General features: G+C 40.6%; 2 protein-coding genes across 2 annotated transcripts; one reads left to right on the top strand and one right to left on the bottom strand.

Annotated features, from left to right (window-relative positions):
* Positions 1 to 7506: 7506 nt before the first annotated feature.
* On the bottom strand, positions 7507 to 9379 carry LOC113124917 (heat shock protein 30-like). The gene is made up of 2 exons (XM_026298089.2): positions 9357 to 9379; positions 7507 to 8467 (listed from the first exon to the last, which is right to left on the bottom strand). The coding sequence occupies exon 2, from the start codon at positions 8235 to 8237 to the stop codon at positions 7617 to 7619; it is 621 nt and encodes a 206-aa protein (XP_026153874.1). The 5' UTR covers positions 8238 to 8467; positions 9357 to 9379; the 3' UTR covers positions 7507 to 7616.
* Positions 8837 to 14258, top strand: stbd1 (starch binding domain 1). Its single transcript, XM_026298088.2, has 3 exons — positions 8837 to 9276; positions 10095 to 10408; positions 11003 to 14258. The coding sequence occupies exons 1-3, from the start codon at positions 8994 to 8996 to the stop codon at positions 13223 to 13225; spliced, it is 2820 nt and encodes a 939-aa protein (XP_026153873.1). The 5' UTR covers positions 8837 to 8993; the 3' UTR covers positions 13226 to 14258.
* The last annotated feature ends 248 nt before the right edge of the window (positions 14259 to 14506 follow it).

The raw sequence follows: 14506 nt of genomic DNA, 5'->3' as shown, positions 1-14506 counted from the left end.
TTGTGTATGGGACTACATAGTGGAAAACCAAGATTTTTGGAAACATGATTTCCTGTGGAAACAGTGATGTCATGATGGTCTGTCACCGTCACGCAGGCATTGTGTGCGTGCGCGCATGTACAAACCAGGTTTTCTCTGCAAATCACTCTGTTAATGTCATTAACATAGCTGCTATAAACTGATGTATACTGCATCATCTTATTCATCATGTTTTTTTACTGACATTACTACATCAGTTGTGCACCAACTCATCTGTGACTGGTAAACCATTGGAGAAAACTCACTGGGTTTCTCATTATTTGCTTATTTCCTTTCCTCTGTTTTGCTGTGTGGTGAGCCAGTTTAATCATTTTAACTAAATGATGTTGGCACTCTTAATTACACAAACCAGGTCATCAGCAGAAAGAGGTGTGTACTGTAATCCTCCATCATCATGCTGGTACAGGTAGAGACAGAAACAGTACTGTAGTGACTACTTACTAAGTTACTGTAGCTGACTGACTCCTGTCTCGTACTGGACAGCAAACAAAAGGTTAATCTCCAAAATTCTCATGATATTCAGTGGTACATCACAACCAACCACCATAGACATAAGTATTATAGAAAACCATCAGGAACATTTGTATTACTTCAAAATGAGGGGAAAAACATTGAGAGACTAAGACATGGGGGTTTAACATGAGAGAAAGAAAGATACTCATGGATTTGGCTCCTATGCCTATTACACAGGCATTCCCGCTGGTCGGTGCAAGTAAAGGAGAGCCAATGTGAAAACAAACAACTTATTCTCTCTGCTGTCTTTAAGCAACCTCTCAATCCAGTGCAGAGGGAGACAAAACAACAATAAACTTTGAATGTTCCCTCTGATATTGACATCAGTAATACCCAAGATTTAGGAAGAATCACTTGGCAGAATTGAAAACAAATTGACATCAGATGGTTAGACCTCCAGGGCAACTGAAAACACTGTGAACCCAAGCTCAGTATTACAAATGCAACCTGGGCATAAGAGCCTCACAGCTACCAAAGCTGTGACAGAACCAGATCCAAGTCAAATACCAGATCCAAAGACAACGTGCAAAACATTGTGAGCACCGCTGAAGTAACTGGACTGGAGCCATAGTCTAGAGGATTTGTGCCTGTTTTCAGCCAGGAAGGCAGTCTCACTCAACCCAGGTATCCTGCCACTAGGAGAGGCTTGGAAACATGTTGACATTTGCCCATGAGAGCCCAACAGCTGTTTATGTAGGAACAATTGTAATTATTATAGAGGAATGCTGCTACGCATTCACGTTTATTACCGTTTTGGTCTTTTTGTGATATTTGCCGAACGATAAATCATAGAAGTCCAGCCTTATCCTTTAAGATGTACTATGTCACTGAACTCTCAGTTTAGGTATAGTATAATAATATCTGCCCCAGCCTTACTAAACTATTCCTGCCTGCCCATGTGTCCTGCATTTGAGTCTTGTTGCCTTGTACACCTAATGTGATAAGTACGCTCTAAAGCAAACCACTCCTTCGGTCAGCCTAGCCCTTTCACATGTTCATTGACAGCTGGGACCATTTGGCATTTTCTAACCGATTAGAATAACAAGGGTCACTCAAATTTTAGAAATTAATATCTCTGCACTTCTGCCAGGCTGTTGAACAAGTCTGGGTCACGTCACCCTTTAACAGCCCCTTATCACAGTATGATATATTTAGGGGCATATTTCTACTGCACTTTCTGTAGCTATAATGTAGACAAAAGGTGATAAACATGATTTACTAATCAGAAGAAGAGTTGTGTATCCTGTACTACAAGCCTGTACAGGACCAGGGGGTATAGATGATGAATTGATGGACTGACTGTTCAGTGAGGCTGTTTTTAGAACTTGAATTTATTTCTGAGTCGTTTGCATTTCAGGGGCATTATCAAGTTTTGGAGAACTTCAAATGCTTACTTGTTAGTGGGTATCTCAACGCCAGTGGGTACATAAAGACCAAGCAACCTGGTTAGTGGATATGGTACTTTACCAAGTCTGAACCATTTCAGCACCTTCACTGAGCGTTCCAACATCTCTCATCTGGGGTTTGGTTCTAGCCGTAGTGAACACACAGGACTGTCAGCTCCATGGTCACCTGGTTTTCCTCAGCATCCTTAAAAACAGAACAAACATTCAGACAAAAAGAATATTTTCCCTCAGGCAGGACTTCTAAGAGAATAGAAACATCAATGTGACTATTTGGAAGATTTTTTTTTTTTTTTTACATGAAAAAGTCTTGTACCAGTTAGACAATATCTTCAGTATTGTAGGAAACAAAAGTCAGTCAAGTAAACAATAAGAGTAAATAAAACAAATACATATTCCTGACAGACATCTGTTAGGAAATATAAAAACCTTGTCTGTTTGCCATAATATCTCATATGCATGCAATAATTTTTAAATACAGTTTTCTTGTGCTTACAAAATAAAATAAGTTCTTTAAAAAGTCAGTTCCAATGAAAGTTTAAACTGACCTGGATGCCTTTGAACTGTGGGGGGAAGCTGGAGTGCCTGGAGAAAATCCATGGAGTCACAGCAAGCACATGCAGACTCCACACAGCAGGGCCCCAGCCAGGTGCAGGTTTGAACCAAGAACCTTTGAATTTACCACCCATTGCTAAAAACTGGTCCATTTTTTAAGGTCCAGGAATGAGCTGGAATGAAATGTAAGATAGTCAGACAGGGTAAAAAATTGCAAACATTAATTGCAGGGAATTTGGGGTGGAAGCAGAGCCAGGTGAGATGAGTCACTGACCAAGAGTCGACAGGAGGTTTGGGCTGAGGTAAGCAGATTAGCTGAGTCACAAGAGCTGGCAGGGAACATGTGGCTGAGACAGACTGATCCAAGTCCAGAAAAGCAGAGTGGTTGGCAGGAGACCCCACAGAGTAAACAATAAACTTGATCCTGAGTAGGCAAACACAGGTGCATGAGTACATACATGTTCTGGTGACTTCAAAACCTCAGAAAAGTGATGACAGACAATCTCACACTGAGAAGGAAGTGATTGGGGTTTATATAGTGGAGAGATAGGAGCTAATAAGGCACAGGTGAATCTGAAGAAGGCCTGATGGTTATAGTGAAGCTGGGGTAGTGGGGAGACACTGAACAGGAAGTCCTGCCAAAATAAAAGTCACTGACATGAAGTCACAATTAGGATCATGACATCCTACTACTTTCACTCCTCTCCAGCCTTCTACTGCTGGAAATATTTTCACTTTTTGTGTGTGAGAAGATTCGCTCATGAGAACAGCTTTTATGAGCTTCGTATAGCTTTCTGACAAAAGATCCCCCCTCTGCTTCAAGACTAAAGAAGATCATTGGCTACAGATGGCCCATGGACAGCTGTCTGTGGCCACATTTTGTTGATACCTTGTATCAAACCCTCAGCTCATTGACTTAAATTTGAAACTGAATTATGTGTTTGAGTTTCCCTCGAACTTCTGCAACTTGAATCTGAATACTTCCACATTTTATTGCAGTCGTAGTAATTGTAGTTTTCCTTTACTATCTTGCCAACCGTTCACCAGTGAAACCACATTACTATTTTTAAATCTCACATCATTTATTTATGCCTGATGGGTAGTTATTCAGATCAGATTTCAAAAAGAGATGGATGAAAGCTCCTACCCTGTAGTATTTACCCAAACTGGCTTCGGTTTTCCATTCTGCCTCACTGGCACAAAGTCAGCTCACAGTCCATGACCTCTTCGTCTGTTTTTTCCCCTGCTTTTCCTCTGAGTTTGGCTGTTTCTGAAATTTTTTTTCCCATACAATTCTGAAACCTCTTTTCTCCCTCAAATTCGTTTATCTTGCTTTGTCTCCGTCTCTTATTCTTAATTTATAATACAGTTTTCTACACATTGTTCTGTCTTTCAGTGTAGTTCTCCAATTTCCTCTCTACTATTTCATATTTTCTCTTTTTCTCTGGCCCATCTCTCTCCTCGGGTTTTGACCTCAGCTATCCTTCTCTGCTTTTATTTTCTTGATGTCTCACTGTTCCCAAAACACACACACACACACACACATTTGGAAAGTTTTGCTGACTGACTTTATCGCATTCATGCAGAGTTCACACTGTTATATTTCAGTTGATCTAACACCTACACACAAATAAAGGAGGATGAATACACTTTCAACCTATAGAAACATATGGAGTCTTTGTGGTGTTTAGGTTTTCCAGCGTGCTACACCATCATTCACAGAGACCTAAGACATTTGCACATACAGTACCCCCTACCATGTGAGGTGAATGTCCTGAGAGTGTAACACTAGTTCGTTCTCACTTCCACATCATCTGATTAAAAAAAAAAAAAAAAAAAACACACACACACACACTGTTTCATAAGAGTGTGTGTTTGGGAGCATATGTTTTTATATGTGTTTATGCCTCGAATTCTGACCTTAAATGTGACTCTGACTGTGTGTTTGTGCACAGCATGTGTGTGTGTGTGTGCATGTGTTAAGGAGGTACAGACTACGATTGTTCTCTCTGGGTGTTAGCTTTCGCAGCAGGAAGTGCACATTTGGGTCAGGGAGGGATATAGGCACGCTCAGTCTGCCCACATCTGTTCAAATACCAGAGACCTTTGGTGTTTCTCAGGAAATGTGTGTGAATATGCGCGCGTGTGTGTGTCTATAGAAATTGTTCTTTGTGAGCACAGTTTATAAAAATTTTAGTAACAGAGGCAAATTTCTTATGTACTTGCTGTGATGTTAATGCATAAGGGCACTGCAGGACGCTGCATAAACACATCAGTTATATATCAAAAATTTATTTGATGATTATTATTTTCTGGCCTGTGCATATAGAGTTTTTGCAGCAAGTGGTCAATATTTGCAACAAATCTTTCAAACCAAGCAGGAAAGGCTGTATGATTATCATTTCCTTCCAGGAAACCCATCTGACGTACTCATGGTAAGGCAAATAATTTGTCAGTGATTCCCAAATGCACAGCGCTGTAAAACAAGTGCTATGTAATCTGCAGCTGCTATGGTTGTGTTTTTAATGGGGAATAGATTGAGGTCAAGTTTAAAAGAAAACAATGTGAACTCTTGGTTGGTGAGTAATTGCAATAATCTCTATCAAAGTCAGGCCCTCTATATGACAAAATAACATTATAACTGATATTATTAAGAAAAACTGCACTGTTGCACCACAAGATTGTAAATACTGAAGAGCTTTATTTCCATTCTACAATATTTGTACTTGGCAGCTGCAATGTGTTTTTTTTTTTGCATCAGCACTGAGCAATAACAATATCCCAGTTTTCCTTTAATATACACCTCATAGTATAGATAGATAATGTATAGATTGGATTTGAGTATACGGAGTATAATGTTACATTAAATGACTCACCATTAAATACAATAGCACAAACTACTATAAACACTGGTACTCACTTCATATTACAATAAGATCTTTACATGGTCTGTAACACATCCAGACTGACCGTTTTATTAGGTGTGATGCTGATTGTCAAATGGGAAAGGGCTGATGTCGGAAACTGGGTGCTTGTGTTTTCCTGCAATCGCCTCTAGCGGGTTTAACTACAGTCCAACCTTTTGTACCGGTATCAGGAAAACACAGTTTTACTCAAATTTGGTATATTCCTAAACAAAACATTATGAAAGTAAGCTGAATGTATGTGTTGGATTGATACCCGTTTTTAATATTTGACAAAGTATTCATTGATACTACATGGCATCTTTTCACCATCACATTTAACACACACAGAAGTAGGCAGCCACACACATATGGACACACACACAAGACTGACTCATTGTTTTTTTGTAATGGCAATAAAAGCTGTCTGCTTCAAACACACCCTGTTGATTAAAAGTCAATTAAAGTGTCTGGGCGATGGGGGAATGAGTGGAGGGGTTAGGAGTGAATGTGACGAAGAGAAGTGAAGAGAGAAAGTAAAGAAGGGGATTTTAGTAAAGAAGGATGATAGGAGGATTGTGGGGGGGTGAGAGGGAAATGGGCCTTGATGAAAGAAGATATCATAGTCGGTAAATGTTTCCATGTGTTGCTGGCATTAAAATAAAACTCCACCTCTAAAAGTGAGGAGATGAAAGCAAAGGATATTGAGTAAAGAGGATGTCACAGCAATGCTCGACTTATCTGCCAAAGAGAGAGTGAGGAGGATGGAGAGGAGAGGAAAGGAGGAGACACGATAGGATGGGAGGGACAGTGGGCTCAGGGAGGTAAAGACTGAAGACGGCTGACAAGGAGAGGAGAAAATGATAGGAAAAAAGATGAAACAAGAATTCCCAAGCAAACAGGGAGACATGGAGGGACGAAGTGGAGAAGTGGTGAACACCCTATGATATTTAAAGATCGAGTAAATAGGCATTCTTTCAACACTGCCCTGAAAAATAAAGAGCAGCTCCATAAATAGAAATAAAACAAAAGCAAAGTGAGTCCCTAAAGCAAATTTCTCTCCTCCTCCACCCCTGTGCTTGCCACGTTTACAAGACAATTCATCTATTCTTGGGAAAGGAAAGCCCTGGCAGCCAGATGGGAGCCAGGGAGAGACCAAACAGTGTCTATAATAGCTGACATTTACTTGTAAACAACATAGGGAAAGAAAAGAAAATATAGCAGGTGGGCAAGGGCATTAATTCTGCTTCATTGTGTAATACTATTACTTCAAATAATATTGTTTTTTATGTTTTTTATTTGGCTACGACAGTGATTGGTGTCCCAGGAGAGGTTACTTTTATTTAATCATTCATTAGTCATTTATACTACCCAGAGAGACTGATTCAAGTCATTTTAAAGGCTGGATGGAAAACTTGTGTACTGCACCTGGTACCCAGGGGATTTTTATGACATCACAAAATACATCATCATCATTAGTAGTTGTAGTTGTAGTTGTTTGCTCATGTTAAAAAGCATGTTTTCAACTTTTTTAACTTGAAAATACAGGCTATAGACTACTGTTTCTGTAGATTACCAGCATCATCACAAGTACTTTTTGGATTTTCTTTTTGTATGTATTTATTACAATCCCTAAAACAGAAAATATATTGATAAATAGTCTCATAATAGATGCATAATATATTCTTTTGAGAGACATATTGTCACTGAGTAGATGATTTAGTTCCGATCTTCATCGCACACATGTAAAAATGAACTGCTCTGCCATAATCTGAAAATCATACAAAAGCTGCCAGAGGAGAAACTGGGCAATAATTTCTGCTTTATGCTGGCCACATTATGACATCTAGAGGACATTATTTGCTACTGCACATTTTACTATGACCCTCAAATCTGTCACTCATTCCTAATTAGGCTTTGTAAAAGGTAAATATGCAATGTATCATTCTACTACTACTACTAATCACTGGAGTACCTACTGACCTATGTCAGCCATGAATTTTCTATTGCTTCAAGTTCTGCTTTTTGACCCACAAACCTAATTTTCAGGTCAAGACAATCAAAATATTAATAAAAAGACAGAAAAATTTAAGTTTTAAACATCTGTTTATTATGCCAAAGTACAAATATACAAATATAAACAATGAGCATTCAACTTTTTATAAAAACATTGGCACAACAACATAGTGATCAGTCCACGTGTTCAGGGTTGTCCTGTGCTGCCTGTATCTGTGCTGTTGTCTTCTGTGTGTGGACACACACTCTGCTGTGGTTTCTCCTCCAAGCTCCTCTTGATAGTCAGCTCTCTCTCAGCCTCCTCAACACACGGAGCTTTGGCTGCCTGGATGTGGAGCTTCCCGTCTGGAGCCAGGCAGCAGGTGACGGCTTCAGGGTTGAGTCCTTCAGGCAGATCAAACTCCTGTCTGAACTCCTGGAGTCTGTAAGAGTAGGAGCCTTTCCCGTCCTCCTGCTTCTTCTCTGTCTTCCCACTGACCCTCAGCTTCCTGCCCACCTGCCTGACAGACAGCTCCTCTGGGGAAAAGCCACGAGTGTCCAGGGTCAGGCCAAAGTGCTGTCCCTCTTTGTCCAGCTGGAAGGAGAGCGGCTGCACGGTCCCACTGCTTTGGAAAGGCTCAGTCTCCTCCAGGATCTTGTGCTGAAGTTTGTGCATCAGCTCCAGACTGCTGCACAGCTCCTGTAGGTTTCTCTGCAGTAGATCCTGCTGACAGAACAGAGGTCTGACCTCTGGCCACAGGCTGCGTACAGGCCAGCTGAAGCCCATGAATGGCCTGAGGGCAGACTGGAATCCATGAGAGCACAGCATCTTCAGTGTGTGTTTAGAGTTGAGTCCTCTGGTTGTGAGATGAAACACTGTCAAAGTGTCTGTTCTCTTCTGTCTTGCTGGTCTTGCTTTCTGTCTCAGCGCTGGGACTGTCCCAGCTTTTATATTCTAAGTGGAGGAGCTCCAGAGTCTTCAGGAACTTTCCAGTCATTACCACAGCTCTCCTCTGGGTGGAGCTGTTACCCAGGAGGCCTGATGTCACTGGATCCTTCCTGTGTGTGCAGGAATGTACAACAGATGACAGTGGAGACTTGCGATACAAAGTGGTTTTAATAAATAGCTCAGTATTTTTAATGCTTTAATAAAAAAATCAACATTTTTTCTTTTATCATGTTCATTTGAATGTACTGATTAAAACGTCCACCCTCGTTAGGTTACTTGGAAATGGACAACATCAAATCCTGCCGCTTTAGTAAAACACATAAACATGAGTGTTGCTAGAATTTTATATTATAAATAAACCACAGCTGCATTTTGGTTGAAAAAGCTGCAAAAACTATTTCCCTTTCCCTTTTTTTATGAATGAATGCGGTGTCCACGTGATCCAATCAGCCAATTAGCAGCTCGCACCTGCAGCTCTTTGCAGCTGTGCAGCAACAAGAGCTCACTACACCTCAAAAACGTGGAGCAGAGAGCGGAGGCCACAGCAGCGGGTTCAGTCCGACCAGTCAGGCCTTCATGCGCACGGAAACACAGAAACGCCAGTAGGGCTCGTTATTGTTGTCACAGCGGACCGCAATGCTGAAAAACGGCGACACGGTGGCTCTGGAGAAACGCATGGATCTGGCCTCGCTGCTCTGCATGATCGCGCGACACGGTCCCGCCGTGGCCCTGGCTGTAATAGCGATGGTGTCCGCGCTGGCGGGTTTCATTATCTACCGGACCGTGCGGGGGAAACGGAGGAAGGCCACAGCCGCGGACCGTGACAGCAAGAGCCCCGGAGTGGAGACGGACGCATCGGTGACGCGTCCGGGACAAGAACCGAGCCCGGAGGAGCCGCACGGCTCTGCGGAGTCAACAGGTAAAAAAAAAAGACAAAAAAAAAAAAAAAACGCCGTCACAGGCGGGAGGCTGCGGCAGGTCACAGGTGTCGGTATTTACATGTCACTGTAGGAACAAAAAGGTGTTGGCGAGTCTGTTCATCCGCCTTCATCCCAGGAATACCACGAAAATACGACGAAAATACCACGAAAATACGACTGTTCTCTTGCTACTGCAGATAATGTTAGTATTTATATCGGCCCTGGGGATAGTGATACTGTAGCAGATATAAATAGGCTGTCATTAACTAGTCTAATACTAAACAGCTATTGAGTCAGGACATGGGTAAGATATAATGTGGCCATAGTACTACATATATTGGCACACACTGTAGGCTGAAGAGCTCAGATATTATACACTGTTATAAATGAAACTATCCAAATTACTCAGCACATTATTACCCACTATGATAAATCAATGTGATCCAACTATAAGAGTAGAAATAAAGTATAAGCTACAGGCACACACAGGTAAAACCACTAAGGGTACAACTGAAAGATATTAAGCCAACAAATCATTGCTGCCTGCACTGATCACTAGTGCTGTGATTATCTGCTGTCCTGCCCTTTCACATCAAAGAAGGTAGATGACAAAGTACAAAGTTTATCAAACAGCCTTTTTCTGTTTCCTCCCCTCATTTGGAAATGAACTAAAAGCTACACGTTATAAGAAAGTTAAAATATTAAATTAGAGCTGATGTAAATTATATACAGGGGACAGACAATAAATTGTTTGTAGCCTTGTAAATTAACTCTAAAATTAAACCATTTATAAAACCATTTTATTTCTCTTTTGCAGATGCAAGCGATGAAGGTCTGTCAGAAGTAAGGGAAGACACTGATTTAATTCAGAGTCAACTCAAAATCAGGCAGCGCCGTGCTGCTGCTGAAAGGAAACCTTCACCATGTTCTCCTCCGAAGAAAGACATCCCAGCACCAGACAACAAGCTCGCCGCTTCACATGTCACTGAGAACGCAGCGGAGACGTATGCAGAGGAGGCCAACCAAAGTCTGCAGAGTGACGCTAACAAAGTGGCTGACACCGAAGTGGAGGACGTGGTCACCTTCCACCAGGGATCAACAGATGATACTACTAAGGATGTGAAAGAAGAGGTCAGTGAAAATGATGCCAAACAGCAAACATGGTAAAAAAAAAGTGGCACATACAGGAGTTAAGGGAGAGGCTTTTCTCAAGAGATCACACATGGTCACACAGCACCTCTAAAAGCTTACAAATAAACATTTTTGTTGGATTAATCTTCATGAAGCATATGACAAGTTGCAGTTTTACATGCACGTTAGTGAGTTTGAGATCTGGTAGGCAAATTTTCTTACCTTTGAACAGAGCTGGGTTAGTTGTTTCTTTCTGCTTTTTGCATTCATGCTAAGTTTAAAATGGCTGTTGCTTTATATTTAGATATGAGAATGGTGTTGATCTTTCCATCCAATTTGCATTTTCTTCCCATTATTTCAAACTATTCCTTTAAGAATTTGAAGCACCATCCCAATGGGAATTCTTTCTTACCCATTTCTTTTTGACCTCATTTCCTCTTCAGTGTTTGACTGGCATAAACTGAGAAATGCAGTAGCTGTAGGAAGTTTGTTCAGTGTGACCTTATTTTACTTTTTGTGTTGCATGTTTTTCCATGTACTGGCTGACAGGCAAAGTTAGTCCAGAAGATATTAACTTTGTTCATGTCTTTTCAGGTGTTTAAAGCAGCTTGCCATGAAGATGAGGATGTGATCACAGTGAAAGATGTTTTGGATGAGAAAATTAGACAAGATAAAGGAATGTTTCAGTGGGCTTCAAACAACCCAGTGCACTTCAAACAGACCTCTCAAATAAGTGAAAATGTTGAAAACAGAGTTCAAGCCAATGAAGCCACACCAAACAGTGGGGAGTCCAAGTTGAAAGAACCTGTCATTCATATGGAAGATGTACCTGTCCCTTGTTTCTGTCCTGGCAAAGACGAGGAGTTTGAGAAAGAAAGTCACCATCTAGGCAGTACTGATTACAGTGACTATTCCAGCAATAAAGAAATTGCTCCAGAAGAAGAAAAGAAAAAAGAGGGTGAGGAGGCTGAAGATGATCAGCTAATCACTCAACAAACTAAGACCCATTCCTCAACGTTTGACCGAGAAGCAAATATACCATCATCACACCAAAAGCAGTCTGGTCATGTGATGGACAAGGTCACGCTGCCAGCTCTGGATAGTGCTTGGGATGGTGATGGTGGTCTAGCTGGAGAAGTGACTGAAAAAGACCACATGAACCAAATTACAGATGTCAAATTTGATGCCCACTTTCCACCGTTAGATGATCAAAAAGTGGAGACTGAGCAAAAGGATAGTCTTACATTCCACAAAGAGGATGGTGTTCTTCCTATTGTGGTTGATCACGTGAAAGAGAAAATGCCGACAAGTGACAATGTTGCTGCCCCTGCTGAAGACAGAGAATGTCCAAGTGTGGTCCTCAAGCCCATAAAGGTTGATGATGATCACAGTCTATCAGGTGTCACCACTGATGCAAAGGCTCAAATCTCAGCCATCATAGATTTCCCTCACTTGCCACTGGGTTGTCAACAACCACAAAGTGAAGTGGAAGAAGATCAAATTGTTCCACCTTTGGATAAAAACACAAATGTTAATGTTCTTGGCTCTGACTTGACATCTCCTGAGAAAGGCCAAATGCAAAATAATGAAGATTCTTCTGAAGTTACAGCTGGTGCTTCTCCTGTGATGGCTGAGAACATTTTCCATCCCATGTGTCAAATTCACTTGCAGTCTCTCAAGCAAAATGAGTTAAAGGACAATGACACAGACAGCATATCACTTCCTGGTGTTGAAGAGAATGGGATTTCAAGCATGACTGCCTGCCCTGATTTACAGGATGCTGGTAATGGGTTTGGCACAACCACTGAAAATTTGGAGCATCCTGTAATAGGTTCTGAGCCCCAGCCTGAAGAAAGGACAGGGGCTCAAAACAGCCTCTTTGCTGACGATATCGCTATATATGTTGGTAATGAAGATACAGCAGGTATGACCTTTGGTCCTTACCCATCAGATCTGTCCCAGCAGTCCCACAGTGAGCACACTGACTGGGCCAAGTATGAGTCATTTGCAGCCAATGAAGACAAGTTTGGCCATGAGATTGAGGACAGTTACCATAGAATGTTGAACCACTTTGTGATGAAGATTACGAGTGATACTAGCTTCACCAGTGAGCTGAAAAAGCAGCCAGACATAAACGATGTTTCTCAGGTTGTAAAGATTACAGAGAAGAAGGACAAATTAAGTGTTCAAAAGAAAGTGGAAACGGAAGCAGAAAAGGAGAAAGAAGAGGAGGGTGAAAAGACTGAAATCAGTATCATGGAAGCGACTATGGACAATAACGAATGGATCACAGATAGTAACTACCAAGTTCTTCCCTGGATGAAACTTTCTGTCCCATCTTTTGTCCAAGATAACACAAAAGTCAACCATGCCCCCACTGAAGAATGCCAGCACAGCCCTACTCTCACAGATATTGCAGATCCTTTAACTTCCACTGAAGTCAGACAAACCAACACTGTCTCTCTTGTTGATGAAAACACAGAAAATATCAAAAAGGTTTTGGCAGTACAACCTATGCCTCAAAATGTCAATGTGACCTTCCGCATACACTATCTCACTCATTCACCATACCAGACGGTGGCTGTCACAGGGAACCAGCAGGAGCTCGGGAACTGGAAGGGATTCATCCCACTAGAGAGGGACAAGAACGGGCACTGGGCCACTGTGGTCACCCTGCCTGCAGAGAGCCATGTGGAGTGGAAGTTTGTGGTGTTGGACAAGGGTGAGGTGTGTCGCTGGGAGGAGTGCGGCAACCGCCTCCTTGATACAGGCTATGGAGATGACTTGGTTGTGCACAAATGGTGGGGATTCTTGTAGGGAGGAAAAAGCTGCAGAGTTGAGAGGGAGATTGAAATTGTTATGTATAGTAAGTTTTGGTACTGAATACTGGACCAGATTTAAAATTTTGAGTTTACTGAACCCATTGAAATAAAGTGTAAAACAATAAATTATGATTTTATTCTATTAAGCAGATATAATATATATAATCTACAGATTAATAGGCTAAATTAGTTGAGGCAAGAAAACACATCTAAATTAATCAAGAATTTTAATAATTGATTTATCATTCAAGGTTTTTTGGTTTTTTTTTGCTTTTCCTTGCTTTATACCATTGTAAATTACTTTTTTAGTTTTGGAGTGTTCATTGCATGAAACAAGCAATCTAAAGATGTCACCATGGGCTTCAAGAAAATTAGTTAAAGCATATTTTTACAGAGATCTGCTCACCAACAGCCAATCATCAAGTTGCTGTGGACTAAAATATCAAAGTGTAGAATTATATAAAATGTATTCCTTTGTTTTCTGTGGCAATATCTTTGATTATGCAAATTGCACTTCTTTGTGGTGGGTAAGGCGTATAATTTAATCATTTAAATGAACTTTAATATACAGTCCTTATGCTGCTTGCAACAATCTGAGAGTAAATGCACATTGTTCACTTTTACTACAGCAATAATCAAAGCAATAACTGCTGTATTACTGGTGTTACATCAGGTATTTAAATGCGCTTACCACTAAACTGTGATATAGTTGTAAGTGATGCTACTTTTCTCATGGGACTCTGCATGCAAAATTGTACAATTGTTAAATCCATGTGCCTTTTAAACTTTTCTATTAATATGCTGTTATGCATCATTGTCTTTGTTGGCCATTTCTGTTACACTACAAACTTGATTGAATTATTCATTGTATTTTATTGTAATTTTTTTCCTCAAATATGCTGTCAGATGTTCTTAACCTGTGTAAAATATCTAAGATCATATCAGAATATACTAATATGCAATATTGTGAAGATAATGTTACTCTTGAATGTTAAGTTTGGTTATGAAATAAAGTCTGTGTTAGTTGAGACGTTGAGATTTTCACTTTTTGTGCATGAGAAAATATCTCTGACTCAATTGGGTTTTGTCAACAGCAAAGTTGTTCAGTTTAACTGTATTTATTTTCTGCTTTGCATGAACAACTCTGAAAGTCTAACAGGATTCTTTTAAAGTATTATGTCTCAGAAAAAAGTGTTTTATAATATCACTAGATAAATGGGATCATATTCCTGTTGTGAAGACACATTATCTCCATATTACATTTGAGCCTGGCACC

Source organism: Mastacembelus armatus, chromosome 12 (genome assembly GCF_900324485.2).
Source record: "Mastacembelus armatus chromosome 12, fMasArm1.2, whole genome shotgun sequence".
NCBI classification, from domain to species: Eukaryota; Metazoa; Chordata; class Actinopteri; order Synbranchiformes; family Mastacembelidae; genus Mastacembelus; species Mastacembelus armatus.
This window is presented reverse-complemented; position numbering and strand designations above follow the sequence as displayed.